This window comes from Dermacentor andersoni, chromosome 1 (assembly GCF_023375885.2).
Source record: "Dermacentor andersoni chromosome 1, qqDerAnde1_hic_scaffold, whole genome shotgun sequence".
NCBI lineage: Eukaryota > Metazoa > Arthropoda > Arachnida > Ixodida > Ixodidae > Dermacentor > Dermacentor andersoni.
In genome coordinates, this window is record NC_092814.1 from 110,386,898 (window position 1) to 110,401,174 (window position 14,277).

General features: G+C 47.3%; 1 protein-coding gene across 1 annotated transcript in view; it reads right to left on the bottom strand.

Moving 5' to 3' along the window:
- Window positions 1–14,277, bottom strand: part of LOC126545622 (uncharacterized) — a 53,629-nt gene that overhangs the window by 24,275 nt on the left and 15,077 nt on the right. The window contains exons 3-5 of the mRNA XM_055077924.1: window positions 13,270–13,339; window positions 10,743–10,788; window positions 10,538–10,624 (exon numbers count right to left, since the gene is read on the bottom strand). Coding sequence (XP_054933899.1) covers window positions 10,538–10,624; window positions 10,743–10,788; window positions 13,270–13,339 — 203 coding nt within the window. The remainder of the gene's footprint in view (window positions 1–10,537; window positions 10,625–10,742; window positions 10,789–13,269; window positions 13,340–14,277) is intronic.

A 14,277-nucleotide genomic window follows, 5' to 3' on the forward strand; every position in this document is an offset into this window, starting at 1 on the left:
ACTCAACAATGAAAAATAAACTCACAATTCTGTGAATCTCATCTAATAGTACATCTACAGCGGACAAAATTGATACGTTACAAATGAATCTCAAACAATTTAGTATTATCGAAATACGGCTTTTGCAGAACCCTTGTGCACCACGTAACCAATTCACGTAAGATACAAATTGACACATCAAATTTGTCTGCTTTCACTCTTATAATAGATGCCGTTTGAAGAACCGCGATATCTATTTTTGATGAAGAGCTATTAGTTTGTAAACGGCGTGTTTCTTCTTTTTTCGCACTTTCAAATGTTTCAAAATATTTTAACCTAAATTCACGCCCTAAATCCAAATTCGGCTTCCAGCAGATACTAGAATTTAACTTTCTCTCTCAAGTTCAACAAATTTCATTAAAAGCGATCCAGGGGTTACCTCAGAGAAGCGTTTCTGCGTTTTACATGTATCTGAATGGGCCGCGTCGGAGTTGGGCCCGAGCTAAAGTTTCCTCATAAACAATTTGTCGAGGGGTCAAATACATGAATAATAACTGCATTGCCATTGCCAAAGATGCTGCAAACGAATTCTTGAACGCTACGCACTGTCAAAACAAGTAATATGTGCATTTTTTCATAAAAAGATATACTCGTATGTGCCAGAAATTGTGCTCAAAATAACTGATATCAATACTTCCATGTTTTTGTCTATTTAATAGGCAAACAAAATATCACACGATCTTTAGAACTATACAAGTTCGAAACCAGCAAAGCAGTGCATGCCACTGAAATGAAAAATGTAAAGGCCATGAAATGAATATGTTCAGGACAAATATGTTAATGAAACTTTGTCATTCAAGAACCTTGTCTACATTTTTGTACATATGCAACGGCCAGTGAAAAATCTCAATGACGCTGTAATTTATTCCAATTTATTACGCAGGAGCAGCTGTCACCGGTCGTGCATTGTAATTGCACCGAAATTATTGTCCCAACAGAGAGCACCTATATAAAGCCGTTCTGCAAAATATACGAGGGCGAGTCAAATGAAAGCGAGCTACTGCGAATATATGACGAACGGGGTACTTTATTTAAAGGTAGTCTCCATGAGCATTTAGACATTTATCCAATTGACTAACGAGTCGGGTGATTCCAGTCTCAGAAAACTCCCTAGGTTGCTGCTTCAACAAATCTGCAACTGACTCTTTCACGCCATCGTCCGACACGAATCTGTTTCCCTTGAGCTCGCCCTCGTACACTGGAAATGCGAAGATACAATGGAATATACAAATGCGAAGATACAGCTTGATAAAGGGCAAGAAAGTGTCGCTGGAAAGAAAGTTCACTGCATGTATACACAAAACCTCGCAACAAGATATTTAAATATACATATAAGTCTCCAACAAATCTACGTATCTAAGAAAAAGTCACTGTATATAATGCGTCAAACAAGGCAAATAAACATGTTGCGCAATCACAGATTCACAGAATCCTAGATCCCGCCTCCATTCCATCCACTCTCCCCGATGTATCGCGCGCGACGGAAGGCGTCTCGCTTCCTCCCCGGTTTTTTCCTTTGCGCGCACAAGACTAAGCCACCATCGTCGGCTCACCCATGCCACCACCCCCCTACTCTTTCACTGGCACATACAGTATGAGGCGCGCAGTCACGACGTTATCACCCTTAGACTTCATACGAAACATGAGGGCGACGGCGACAGCAGGAATGCACCTGGAGTGTTTATATAATTGCTATCACAATTAATATAATAATAGTACCCGGCAATTGAAGCGTGACGTGGCCGATTACTTTCCGCAAAAGAAGAAGTAACAAACTGTAACCATGCGACAATTCGCTGCGCCGCAACACTGTATCTTTTTTTTTTCCTTTTGTGGGGCGAGGGTACCGAAATGAAAAAAAAAAAAAGAACGCAAACGAAATGAAAAAAAACAAATCAAAGGAAAGTATGTTGGCCATTATCCAATGCCTACTTTGGGCACCTAATGTAGCTACCGAATGAATATCGAAGAAAACGTGAGACGCTTGGTCCACCGAGAACCATACGCATAGTGCTCGGTATCCTGCACCGGCGAGACAAGTATTTCCGGAGAGGTTGCGCTCAAGCGAACGGGTTGAAATACATCGAGTCCCCACAGTGATGGCGGCGAGCGACCACTGTTTCTTTTTCTTGTCTGCTAGCCAGAAGGCGTCCAAAACTCTGCCAGGCGAAAATCCACTCGGCCAGACAAAAGCGAACGCGCACCGAAGTGCGCCACGCGGTGGTCGGGACAACACGAGAAAAACGCATGCGCTCTGGCTGGCTCTGGCAGCCCAAGGGTAGGGTAGCGAGAATAAAAAAAAATCAAGAGGCTGAATGTGTCCTCACGAATAAAAGTCAAAGTAGAAAAATAAATAAGAACGTAGTCACCCTGGCTGGTTTTAGTGTCTTGACATGGATGCTTTGGCGTAGGTTAAAAAAAAAAAAGTGGGTATATTTTAAACGACATGACGGCACAAATGAACCACAACAACGCTTCGTCTCATCGTATCTCGCTGCGTGTTTTGTCAACTTGTATGATAGTGTGTTGATTTGGCTTGTCTCGTTGTATGTTCCGATCGAAGACTTTAGAAAAGTCAATGCACCTTTGGCGTCAAATGCTTATAACAACATTAAACCCACAAAGCTCCGGAATTGAAAATCTGAAGCACGACTTTGGAACTGTCAGTGCACCTTTCGCATAAAAAGTTTGTTAGAACTTTATACCCATAAAGTGTCAGAATTGAAATCCAAGCGCTCCCTAGTTTTCGCGGCCTCAGCGAGATGCCGCGACGAGCCCGCCCGCCACGCCTTTGCAACTTTGTGCTCGGATGGAGCTCCTTGCGTTACGATATGTGACTCCCGGTGCATGGGCGTTGCCGCGAAATCCAGCCCGATATCGTAATGTTCGCGCTAAAATGTTTTTTCGAACGTGAAAAGGGCATTCTAGACAAAATCAAGCATGATTTCCGGTGCCGAGGGTCGTTTTGGCCGGCGGCGCATGGACAGCACGAAAAAATTTGGGGGGGGGGGGTTGCTGAAGCTCCATAAGCCCCCCCCCCCGCCCCTGGCTACGCCCCTGGTAATGACAAAAACTTGCTAACTCAAGGAAAGCAGTTATACAAATTTTAGTTTTTAGAATGTGGCTATATATAGTGACCCACCGCGGTTGCTTAGTGGCTATGGTGTTGGGCGGCCGCATTTCGATGGGGGCGAAATGCGACAACACCCGTGTACTTACATTTAGGTGCGTTAAAGATCCCCAGGTGGTCGAAGTTTCCGGAGTCCCCCACTACGGCGTGCCTCATAATCAGATCGTTGTTTTGGCACGTAAAACCCCATAATTTAATATATACAGGGTGTCCCAGCTAACTTTAGCCAGAGTTTTAAAATATGCAAATGCAACGTATCTGGACAGAACAAAGGTAATGTTGTTTGCCGTCGCTTAAATATATATATATATATACATATATATAAACCACCTGCCGTCGAGCTAATAATAAAAAAGTTAGTTAACAATTTCTTTAGTTAGCCTTTTCAGAGCAACTTAAGCAGCGGCAAAGTATTTCCGGCTCGCTTTAGAGCTCGCCTATGCGAAGACAATAGGTGACTCTCGGTCATAGCTTTCTCACAAAACATCTGTATTTTCTAAAACAAAAAAAAAAGAAGAAAAAATCCTGCATAGTTTAGGCTGCGCTATACGTATTTGAAAGCGCAAGTATTTATCGATACGACTTTGCCACTGATAGATCATCAGAATGGGAAACAGGCTGACGAGTTGTGGCTAGTTGCAACCTTTAATTGCCAACATAATTATATTCCCCCCAGACGCTTATCTACCCAAGACCAGTTGGCCTCGTGCGCATACGATGGCGGCGCTCCAGCGACGTCAGCAAGGCGACTCGCATTTGTCGCCGTCTATAAACGGTGCGGCCGGAATCGCATCTTCGTTTGCTGCGGCTGTCTATCCACGCGGGCGTAGCATTTCGTACTCCGATCACTCTAATATTTTTTAAAGCGTTTGCGTATAAAAATTGGTATTATTAGGCCAGCAAATGTCATATTAATTAACTACTGCCAATGAGCCCAACCACGATTTCGTGACTCAATCGCAAAACACCACGGCGAATGATTTAACAGAATAGAACCTACGCTGCTGTGGAACCGAAGTATATACGTATAGCTATAGATCTACCTCTATGTCGTGTGTCCCGGCTAAAGTTAGCGAAGTGTTCAACGATAAAAAAGTATTTAAACACGGTGCCAATACAATTATAAGACCTACGTTGTTTGTTCGTCGGAGGTCTGAATACCGAACACCAAAGGTATTAAAATCGTATCTTGCCCCTTGATTCTTACGGCGAAGCTTTCTTGCCGAGTTCCACACACTTTTTCGTACGCCTCTCAACGCCGAACGCCACGAATACATGCTTCGACAAGCGGCGTATAGAACACGCTTTCTCGCGGGCAAGCCTGCGCGTTGAGACGCATGGCATGTTTCGATCCGCAGCTGCCACACTAGAGGAAACCAACGCATCGGAAACGCTACGAGTGCAACACTACGCTATCGATTACCACTGAAAGTTTAAACAAATACTATACGTATGATGCGCAGCGTGTAAATATGTGTATAATATATCCATCGTGTCTATAATTGCAGTAAACACGTTGTGGGGCTAGTTGGTGCATAGCTTTCAATAGGTGAAGCGCTAATAGTCACAACGTGCCGTTACTATTGGCGCTTCACCTATTGAAAGTGTCTATAATTCACTGCAAATAAAACATTTCCTTCGTATAACATGCTGCTATTTAACAGTAATATTTATACCTCGAAAACCACACTTCATATGCACACACACATGGTTCATCAGCCAATGATACCAAGAATGCCTCACTTTACATAGATGTCAAATGGGGCTGAGCCTGCTTTCTTTTATCTTTTCTTTTGTTCTTTTTTTTTAGAGCATGACCAACATTATCTGGGACACCCTATATGCTTGTAGAAGCTATACATCTCACTGCCCAAGTAAAAAGCGACGCATCGACTAGTATTACATTTATATATACATTTAGCTCATAATTCCACTCATTCAGATATATACTACTATAATCAAACCTATGTTTGACGCAGAAAATCTCAAATTTTACTGACAAGCGCTTACTCGCGAGCAGGATACCTACACCGATCTTCATCATATTTTACAGTCGTCAAACATGCTTCTTGCAACGCAATCTCGTAATAATCACTTTTCATTGCGAAGATTAACGTTAATTTTGCTTTGCATGATGTAACAATTTCTTCTGTTTAATGTATTTTTGGAAAACTTCACATCAATTGTAAAACACCACACTGTGAGTGAAAAAAAAAGTCGCAGTTTTGTCCGAAAGGCGAAGCATCGATTGCGATAGCAAATTAGTGGACAGCTATACGATCGAAGTAAGAATAATATAGCTTTATCGGTCGTGTAATCTTGTAAACACAGGCATACTAACTAAATTAACAAGCATGGTGTCACGCGCACACAAGCAAACATGAACACATATCACTTGATGACCGCGGGAACTCGCTGTCAAAACGCTGCATTGAGGAAGCGCGGGCAGCAGCAGCGAGCGAACTGACTTTCGTGCTGCGTCTCGCATCAACGCGAAGTAAACCGCGGAAAGACAGCGCGCGGCGGTCTTTGTCCCAGGCGCAGATGGCCTTCAAGACACAGCGGCTTGGGTAGCATTTTTACAATTGCTAGTAGGTAGAACGGGGCGTGGCGTTTCTCTCGGTGCTCGACGTTTCTGCGCGAGCAAGAGCGGGTACGAGAGAGAAAATCTGGGGGCCTTTGCTCCTTGAGTGCGGTCGAGTTTGTCGCTGGCTGCCCGCGCGGTGAGGCAGTGGGCACGGACGCCCCATTTGGTGATCGCTGTTTCTGAAGGGGCAAGGTTCTGACTGTGTTTTATAAGTTGCGGGTCACTTTCTTCGTCGCGACGATAGACTGCATTTTTTGCAAGCACTGCTTGTAAACGCGACCGGCCGCTCGAGGCACTTTGCGTGTATTAGCGGGCTTATTTCACGCTCGGAAAAACTGTTATGTAGCACGCATTGAGCAACAGAAAGTTGAATCGGGAGTTTTTCATGTCGGGCTACAATTTTCTCATTGACGCTTTTCATCTAGCTATAACATTTGATAAGTTGATTAATTAAGACTAATTATCGAATTAGGCGGAATGCAAAAAATAATCTGAGTATCTCCAAGCGACGGTAAACAACATTACCTTGGTTCTGTCCAGCTACGTAGCATTTGCATATTTTCAGTGTTTGGCTAAAGTTACGTGGGACACCCTGTATAGCGAGCACGCGTGCGTCTTGACCGCGGAGCCCCCCATACAGCTGACGTCACGCGAGAGGGCGCTGCTCAAACTGCTCCAGGCTATTTATGCAACTTTCATCAGTGTATCATTTACGGACGAAGAAATAAGTGACGCTGTAACATATGTTTGAATAAACAGCGTTAGTTGATTGTTAGTCCATAAATATAACATGCTGATAACAGGCAAACAGACAAGTCCATAAATAACGCCCCTGTGATAACCTGCTGCACAAAATGTGGCGGAAGCGTACATGAATATACTCGAATTCACCAAGACTTCCACGTGGTTTTTGTGACGCAAGTACACACTAAATTGAACTTCCCCTTTGGTGGCGATTATTTGCAGTAGGAACTGCAGTAGGTCTTTCAGTCTGCCGTTTGGATTATGCAACGCCCCTGCCACCTTTGAGCGTATGATGGACTCCTTGCTCCAAGGTTTCAAATGGTCCACATGCTTCTGCTACCTCGACGACGTCATCGTCTTCTCGCTAACGTTCGACACTCACCTTGAGCGTCTCACAACTATACTTGATGTATTTCGAAAGGCGAAGCTGCAACTTAACTCGTCCAAATGTCGTTTTGGCCATCGACAAATCACTCTTCTGGGCCATCTCGTTGACGCTTCCGGAGTACAGCCTGATCCCGACAAAACTCGCGCTGTCCGAGAGTTTCCGGTTCCGAAGACAGCCGCAGACGTTCGAAGTTTTGTAGGGCTGTGCTCGTACTTTCGTCGTTTTGTTGCAGATTTTCCGACAATTTCTAGGCCCCTAACTAATCTTTTGAAGAAAGGCGTACAATTCTCGTGGGGTACTGCAGAAGCCGCCGCCTTCTCTCGTCTCGTCACTCTTCTAACCTCACATTCTCGCCCACTTCGACCCTGATGCCCCTACAGAATTACGTACAGATGCCAGCGGTCATGGCGTAGGTGCCGTCTTAGCCCAGCGTCAGCGTGGCAAGGATCGCGTTATTGCTTATGCGAACCGCCTCCTAGCACCATCGGAGCGCAACTATATTCCATTACGGAACGCGAATGCCTTGCTGTTGTCTGGGCGGTTGCGAAGTTCCGTCCTTACCTTTACGGTTGCCCTTTTTCCGTAGTCACTGACCATCATGCTCTCTGCTGGCTCTCATCGCTAAAGGATCCTACAGGCCGGCTTGGTCGATGGGCTTTGAGGCTACAGGAATTTTCATATTCCGTGGTGTACAAGTCTGGCCGCCTGCACCAAGACGCTGACAGTTTGTCGCGTTACCCTGTTGACGACTCTGACTCCTCCAATATTTCCAGTGCTTCTTGCGTATGCTCTGTATCCCAGCTGCTTCATTTCGCCGACGAGCAACGCCGTGACGCCTACATCAGAGCACTCATCGACCGTTTTGAACACTCTCTGGCCTATGCTGCTCTACGCCTCTTCGTCCTCCGCGACGGTACTCTGTACCGTCGTAACCTTCATCCGGACGACTCTGAGTTCCAGCTTGTAATACCTAAACACCTCCGCTCCACCGTTCTAGAAGAGCTTCACGACGCACCAACGGCAGGACACCTCGGCGTATCTCGAACCTATGACCGTGTACGTCGCCGTTTTTTCTGGCCGGGCCTTGCCCGTTCCGTACGACGTTACGTCGCCGCTTGTGAACTTTGCCAACGACGCAAGAAGCCTTCCCAGCTCTCCGCTGGTTACCTGCAGCCGCTCGACATCCCTACCGAGCCCTTCCATCGTGTCGGCTTGGACCTTCTCGGCCCATTTCCGGAATCCACATCAGGAAACAAGTGGGTTGCCGTCGCGGCGGACTACGCGACCCGCTACGCCGTAACCCGTGCTCTTCCGACCAGTTGCGCAACTGATGTTGCGGACTTCCTCCTACATGATATCATTTTGATGCATGGTGCTCCGCGTCAATTGCTTACAGACCGCGGCCGCACCTTTTTGGTCAAAGTCATTGATGACATCATGCGTGCCTGCTCAATACAGCATAAATTTACCACCTCCTACCACCCCCAAACGAACGGCCTCACTGAGCGTTTGAACCGCACCCTTACAGACATGCTATCCAAATACGTTTCAGACGACCACCGTGACTGGGACCTGGCTCTACCTTACATTACCTTTGCATACAACTCTTCCCGTCTCGAAACTGCTGGCTTTTCCCCGTTTTACCTTTTGTATGGCCGCGAACCGACGCTACCACTGGACACTGTGCTTCCGTCCGCCACAGCTTCAACTAGCGATTATGCCCGTGATGCAATCGCCCATGCTGACCATGCTCGCCAACTTGCGCGCGCTCTGTCTACAAGTGTCTCAAGACCAGCAGAAACAACGCTACGACCTCCGTCACCGTGATGTCCATTTTGTGCCCGGCGCCCTCGTATTGCTTTGGTCACCATCGCGTAAAGTCGGCCTTTGTGAAAAACTGCTTTCCTGTTACACAGGCCCATATCGCGTGATACGCAAAGTGACCGATATCACCTATGAAATCGTTCTAGCCACGCCCACTACGTCCTCCGCTGTGACAACCAGTGACATTGTCCACGTTGCCCGACTCAAGCCCTACAACTCTCCATGCACCTTGGATATTTAACAGCACCATGACGGTGCTTTTGCCGCCGGGGGGTAATATTAGGATATCATCGAGTGATGCTCAAGAGACGAGCCGCCGCGAGAACGACGAAGAAGTTGGTCGGTGCCCTTGGCACGAGCGAGTGTCAGCCTGGCTGCCTGGCTCCAGTGTAAATAGCGTGTAAATAGCATCTTTCGTCTGTGTCTTTCCACACGTAACAATATTACAGGACATTAATGTAAATGAGCCTCGAGAGAGTGAAGTCAACCTTATCTTATGAGAACGAGTTGTTGTTGTTGTTGTAAAAAAAAAAAAAGCAGCCCGCAGAGATGTTAATGAAGATCGAAGTTTCCCGAGAATTCGGCTCTCATCGAAGCTGGCGGGAACAGCTACATACCGGTGTACCTTGGCGGTACCGCCAGGACGTACTTTTGAGAATTTATAGTGCCGTCTTAAGGATGTCTTCGAATGACGCCGAACATATTCTCATTCCGTCCTACTGATACGGCCTCGGAACGACCTCAGAATACCCAGAAGAGGCAGAGTAACTTCAAGGATCGTTAGAGTACATCGAAAACGATTTATTCAAGTGGGCAAACTGCAGAAATACGCGTTCATCCCATGCAGACATCGTTCAGATTTGTACCAGACTTTATTTCCTAACAACAAGGTCGCTACAATTCTGGTTGTTCAGGATGTGAACCATGCTGCTCAAGAGCTCCCTCATTGCTAAGTGTCTCATTGCCCTTCTCCGTGAGCCGGGGCAAGTTATTTCACTTCGGTGTCTCAGTGTTGACGGGAATCCATGGATACATGTCTTATACAAAGTTAAAAACATAGAATGAGGCGTAACAAATGCATATATCTTAAGCTTATCTTCAAAGCTTTCAAATAAAACGGGTTGCTTCAACATGTCCCATTTTGAATTTACCAACATCGGGCCACAGATATACTTTAAATGAATGCAATGAATTTTTATCTTTCCATACGGAAGTCATTTCCTTCAGGTGCACGTTTATAAGACATTTGCGGAACGCATGTCCTCAAGTAATACCGCGAGCTCCATAACGAGGATGTCCTCGCCTGGATGCCTAAGCCGTGGTGATGTAAGACGAACGTACTCAGCATGTACGCATGATGCTATAGTACACATTATAAGGATACATTGTGAGGATGTTGTCAGCATATACCTGTAGCGCTTTATGGGAAACGTTGAGGGCGGCGAACTCCTTCATTGTGCGAAGGAGCCGGTCGAGCACCTCGCACCCCGAATATGGGCACGTAACCAGCCTCCTGACACAAAAGACGCTGGGTTATCCCGCCTGCATCGCATCAGTGCCGCCCGCTGAGATGACGAATCCAGAACAACTTCTTCAAGCCGTCATTAAGACATGCGACGGTCTTTTTGTGCACCCGGACGGCAAGGAGCGGGAATAGTTTCCTTTCACGCTTTGTGAAATCACAACTGTAAGCACTACCGCTGCGGTGGCGCAGTGGGCGTCTGACCCCAATTCTGGGTTCGCGGCGCTGTGCTTGGCCCGGCCGGTCGCAATTTCGGCCGACGCTGCGATCGCTCACGCGCGCGCGTCATGTCGCTCTACTTACTCCATCCGCCTTGGCTTGGCTGCGGCGAGGTCGGACTGCTGCCTCCCGAGCGAGGATGCAGCACGCCGGGGTGGTATTCCCGGAAGCCTGCGCAAAGAGCAGTAAGGCGTCCAGGCGCGCGCTTCTCCCGGATGCCCAGAGGATGGCTTCTCCACCGCGCGCTTATAGTACGAGATCCCATCAGGCGTAGTGCGAGCATACTTGCCTGTGTCCCTCCTCTCCGCCGACGGGGGAAACGGAATCGCCTTCACCTGCAACGGGGACGATGCGCGTCTGTCAGTGCCTTTCTTTTCGAGCGAGCAACGCACAGCGGCGCACGCAGGAAACGCCGCGCATAGCAGCCAGCGGAAGAGTGGCGGGCAAGACGCGAGTGAGCTCATGGCGCGCTTTCTCCAAATTACGGGGTGACGTCGCTAGCGACTAAATGGCGTTCGGTTTACCCCAGGGCGACGGCATCACTATTTCATATTTCATCCTGGAGACTTTTACATATAGAGTGTGCCGCTTCAGACGCCAATGACAATGACTCAGTTTCTTCTTTTATATATATATATATATATATATATATATATATATATATATATATATATATATTCCGGATTTTTGTGTATTTGCTCGCCTGCAGTATACCTAACCGAAGTACGGTTGCAATATCATTGGATTTTACGTGTTTTGTTAACAGCGCCATGTCGCACAGCTTCGGGCTAAGAAATGCTAATGTCAGTGCAAAGGCACTGACATACACGCAAGGACAGGATCCTACATGGACACGGATTAATTATCATCATCAGCAGCAGCCTGGTTACGGCCACTGCAGGGCAAAAAGGCCTCTCCCATACTTCTCCAACTACCCCGGTCATGCACTAATTGTTGCCATGATGTCCCTGCAAACTTCTTAATCTCATCCGCCCACCTAACTTTCTGCTGCCCCCTGCTACGCTTCCCTTCCCTTGGAATCCAGTCCGTAACCCTTAATGACCATCGGTTATCTTCCCTCCTCATTACATGTCCTGCCCATGCCCATTTCTTTTTCTTGATTTCAACTAAGATGTCATTAACTCGCGTGTGTTCCCTCACCCAATCTGCTCTTTTCTTATCCCTTAACGTTACACCTATCATTCTTCTTTCCATAGCTCGTTGCGTCGTCCTCAATTTAAGTAGAACCCTTTTTTGTAAGCTCCCAGGTTTCTGCCCCGTACGTGAGTACTGGTAAGACACAGCTGTTATACACTTTTCTCTTGAGGGAAAATGGCAACCTGCTGTTCATGATCTCAGAATGCCTGCCAAACGCACCCCAGCCCATTCTTATTCTGATTATTTCAGTCTCATGATCCGGATCTGCAGTCACTACCTGTCCTAAGTAGATGTATTCCCTTACCACTTCCAGTGCCTCGCTACCTATTGTAAACTGCTGTTCTCTTCCGAGACTGTTAAACGTTACTTTAGTTTTCCGCAGATTAATTTTTAGACCCACCCTTCTGCTTTGATTCTCCAGGTCAGTGAGCATGCATTGCAATTGGTCCCCTGAGTTACTAAGCAAGGCAATATCATAAGCGAATCGTAAGTTACTAAGGTATTCTCCATTAACTCTTATCCCCAATTCTTCCCAATCCAGGTCTCTGAATACCTCCTGTAGACACGCTGTGAATAGCATTGGAGAGATCGTATCTCCCTGCCTGATGCCTTTCTTTATTGGGATTTTGTTGCTTTCTTTATGAAGGACTACGGTGACTGTGGAGCCGCTATAGATATCTTTCAGCATTTTTACATACGTCTCGTCTACACCCCGATTAATTATGTAGGCGCCTTAAGGGAGGGGGTAGGAAGGAGAGGTAATAGACATCTACCCGTTGATCCCCCCATAAAGAGAATGGCTCTCACTGACATTCGTGTCTGGTACACGCAGATACCATCGAATGTTGGTCGGGCGAATAATGATTTTCGATCAACCCAAGAGCCCTTCGTCGCATTTGTCGAGCTACACACGAAACTGATTACGTCAAGTTTGCAAGTGATTGTGGGAGTGTCAGAAAAACTCATCGTCGCAACTCCTAGCATGAGCTTATTCCGCAGATAATCGAATTGGAAGCAATCGGTGCCATCCGAAACTGCTCCGACCGCTGCTATAGTGCTCCGCAGACGCAGCTGCGATTACGAGGTGCGCGCGTTCGAGTACAGGGGTCGCGCAGACAAATAGCGGGACATTTGAGCTATCGTTTTCCGAGCTTTTCTTGAGACGAAAAGAAAGGCGACTGTCGCATCAAGTTCGCGACCAGCCCTGACAGCATACACACACGAGTTAGAGTGAGGCTCTTTCGCGCAGCCGGCCGACGCGCGGCGCTTCACTGCCTGCGCCTTTGACCTAAGGAAGAGCGCGCTTCCAGGGCTATCGCCCATCGTGAGCGTTGTTTGCGTTCCGCCAACAGAAGGGTGAACGACTTGATTATACAGCAGCGCACGGCCTCGCTTCATTGCGAAGCTACAGAGCACAGTCTCATTCTTGCGAGACACTATAGTTGGGTGTTGGCGCGCTTCTCGCACACACCAGGACGTTGAAAGTGAGTCCAGCAATGCCCCAATATGACCTCTCTCACACCTTCATATGGGACGTCAAGACCGTTTCGATGGCGCTACGAAAGTGTACATGTGCGCGATGCATGCACGCGGAATGCGGGCCACCACCTCTTGGCGGTGTTGAGGCTCTTGAAGCCAGCATGCTTCTATTTACGCACCTTCCATCGGTCGTTGTCCTTGGAGCCTCCCGTGTTGCTCTTCCCCGGCATCGTGCGGTTCTCGTGCGGTCTGGAAATCACAAGACAGGAGGCGCTCAGCTGAGTCGGAGTAGTGGCGATGTGCCGCGCATACACCGTGCACTGTGCGAGAGAGACTGCGTGGTCACCCGGCCGCTCTCCTCACCACACCACGGCATCGTCACCGTTTATCGGTCGTCTTTCCCCCCCCCCCCTTTTTTTTTACCCTTTGTTTTCACGTTTCAGATATACCCCAAAATAGCTCAGCACTGCACTCTTCTCCTCTCCTGTATCTTTCCTGACGCATCCATGCATGCATTCTTCAGCGCGCTCTGTTATGCCAACACTCGTCCCACGCTTCTTACTCGTGTCTTTATCGGCTTGTAGTGCGCATTCCACGTCCCTGTGTCACCTGTTATCAGCAGCATGCTTCGATATAGGCGCATTTCGCGCTTCCCCCTTCCACTCTTCAACGTTGAAACGTAAACGTAAACACAGAGCCCGCTGTAAAGAGAATATCACCACGTGAAACTCGTTTCACTTTGGCGTACAGCATTATCGTCGCCTCGTGGGAAAGTGCGCATTTAGCGGCGTATTGTCACCTGTTGAAACTTGGCACGTGGATTATAGACACTAAAATAAGCTCCCTCATCCACCCCCGCCTTGTCTGTTTTTTTTTGTTTGTTTTCGAAATACGGGGCACACGTTGTTTACGTTTACAATATACGCAAACAAATCTCTATGTTTTCACGACACCGACGTAATGCGAGACTATGCGCGTGTAGAAATGCAGCGCTGCATATGTGCAAGCTGAACAGGTCAAAGCACTTCGAAGTGCGTAAGTTCTTCGGAGGTTCTTCTTTATACAGGGTGTTCCACCTAACTTGAGCCAAACACTGAAAATATATGCAAATGCTACGTAGCTGCACAGAACCAAGACAATGTTGCTTGCCGTCGCTTGGAGATACTCAGATTATTTTCTGCATTCCG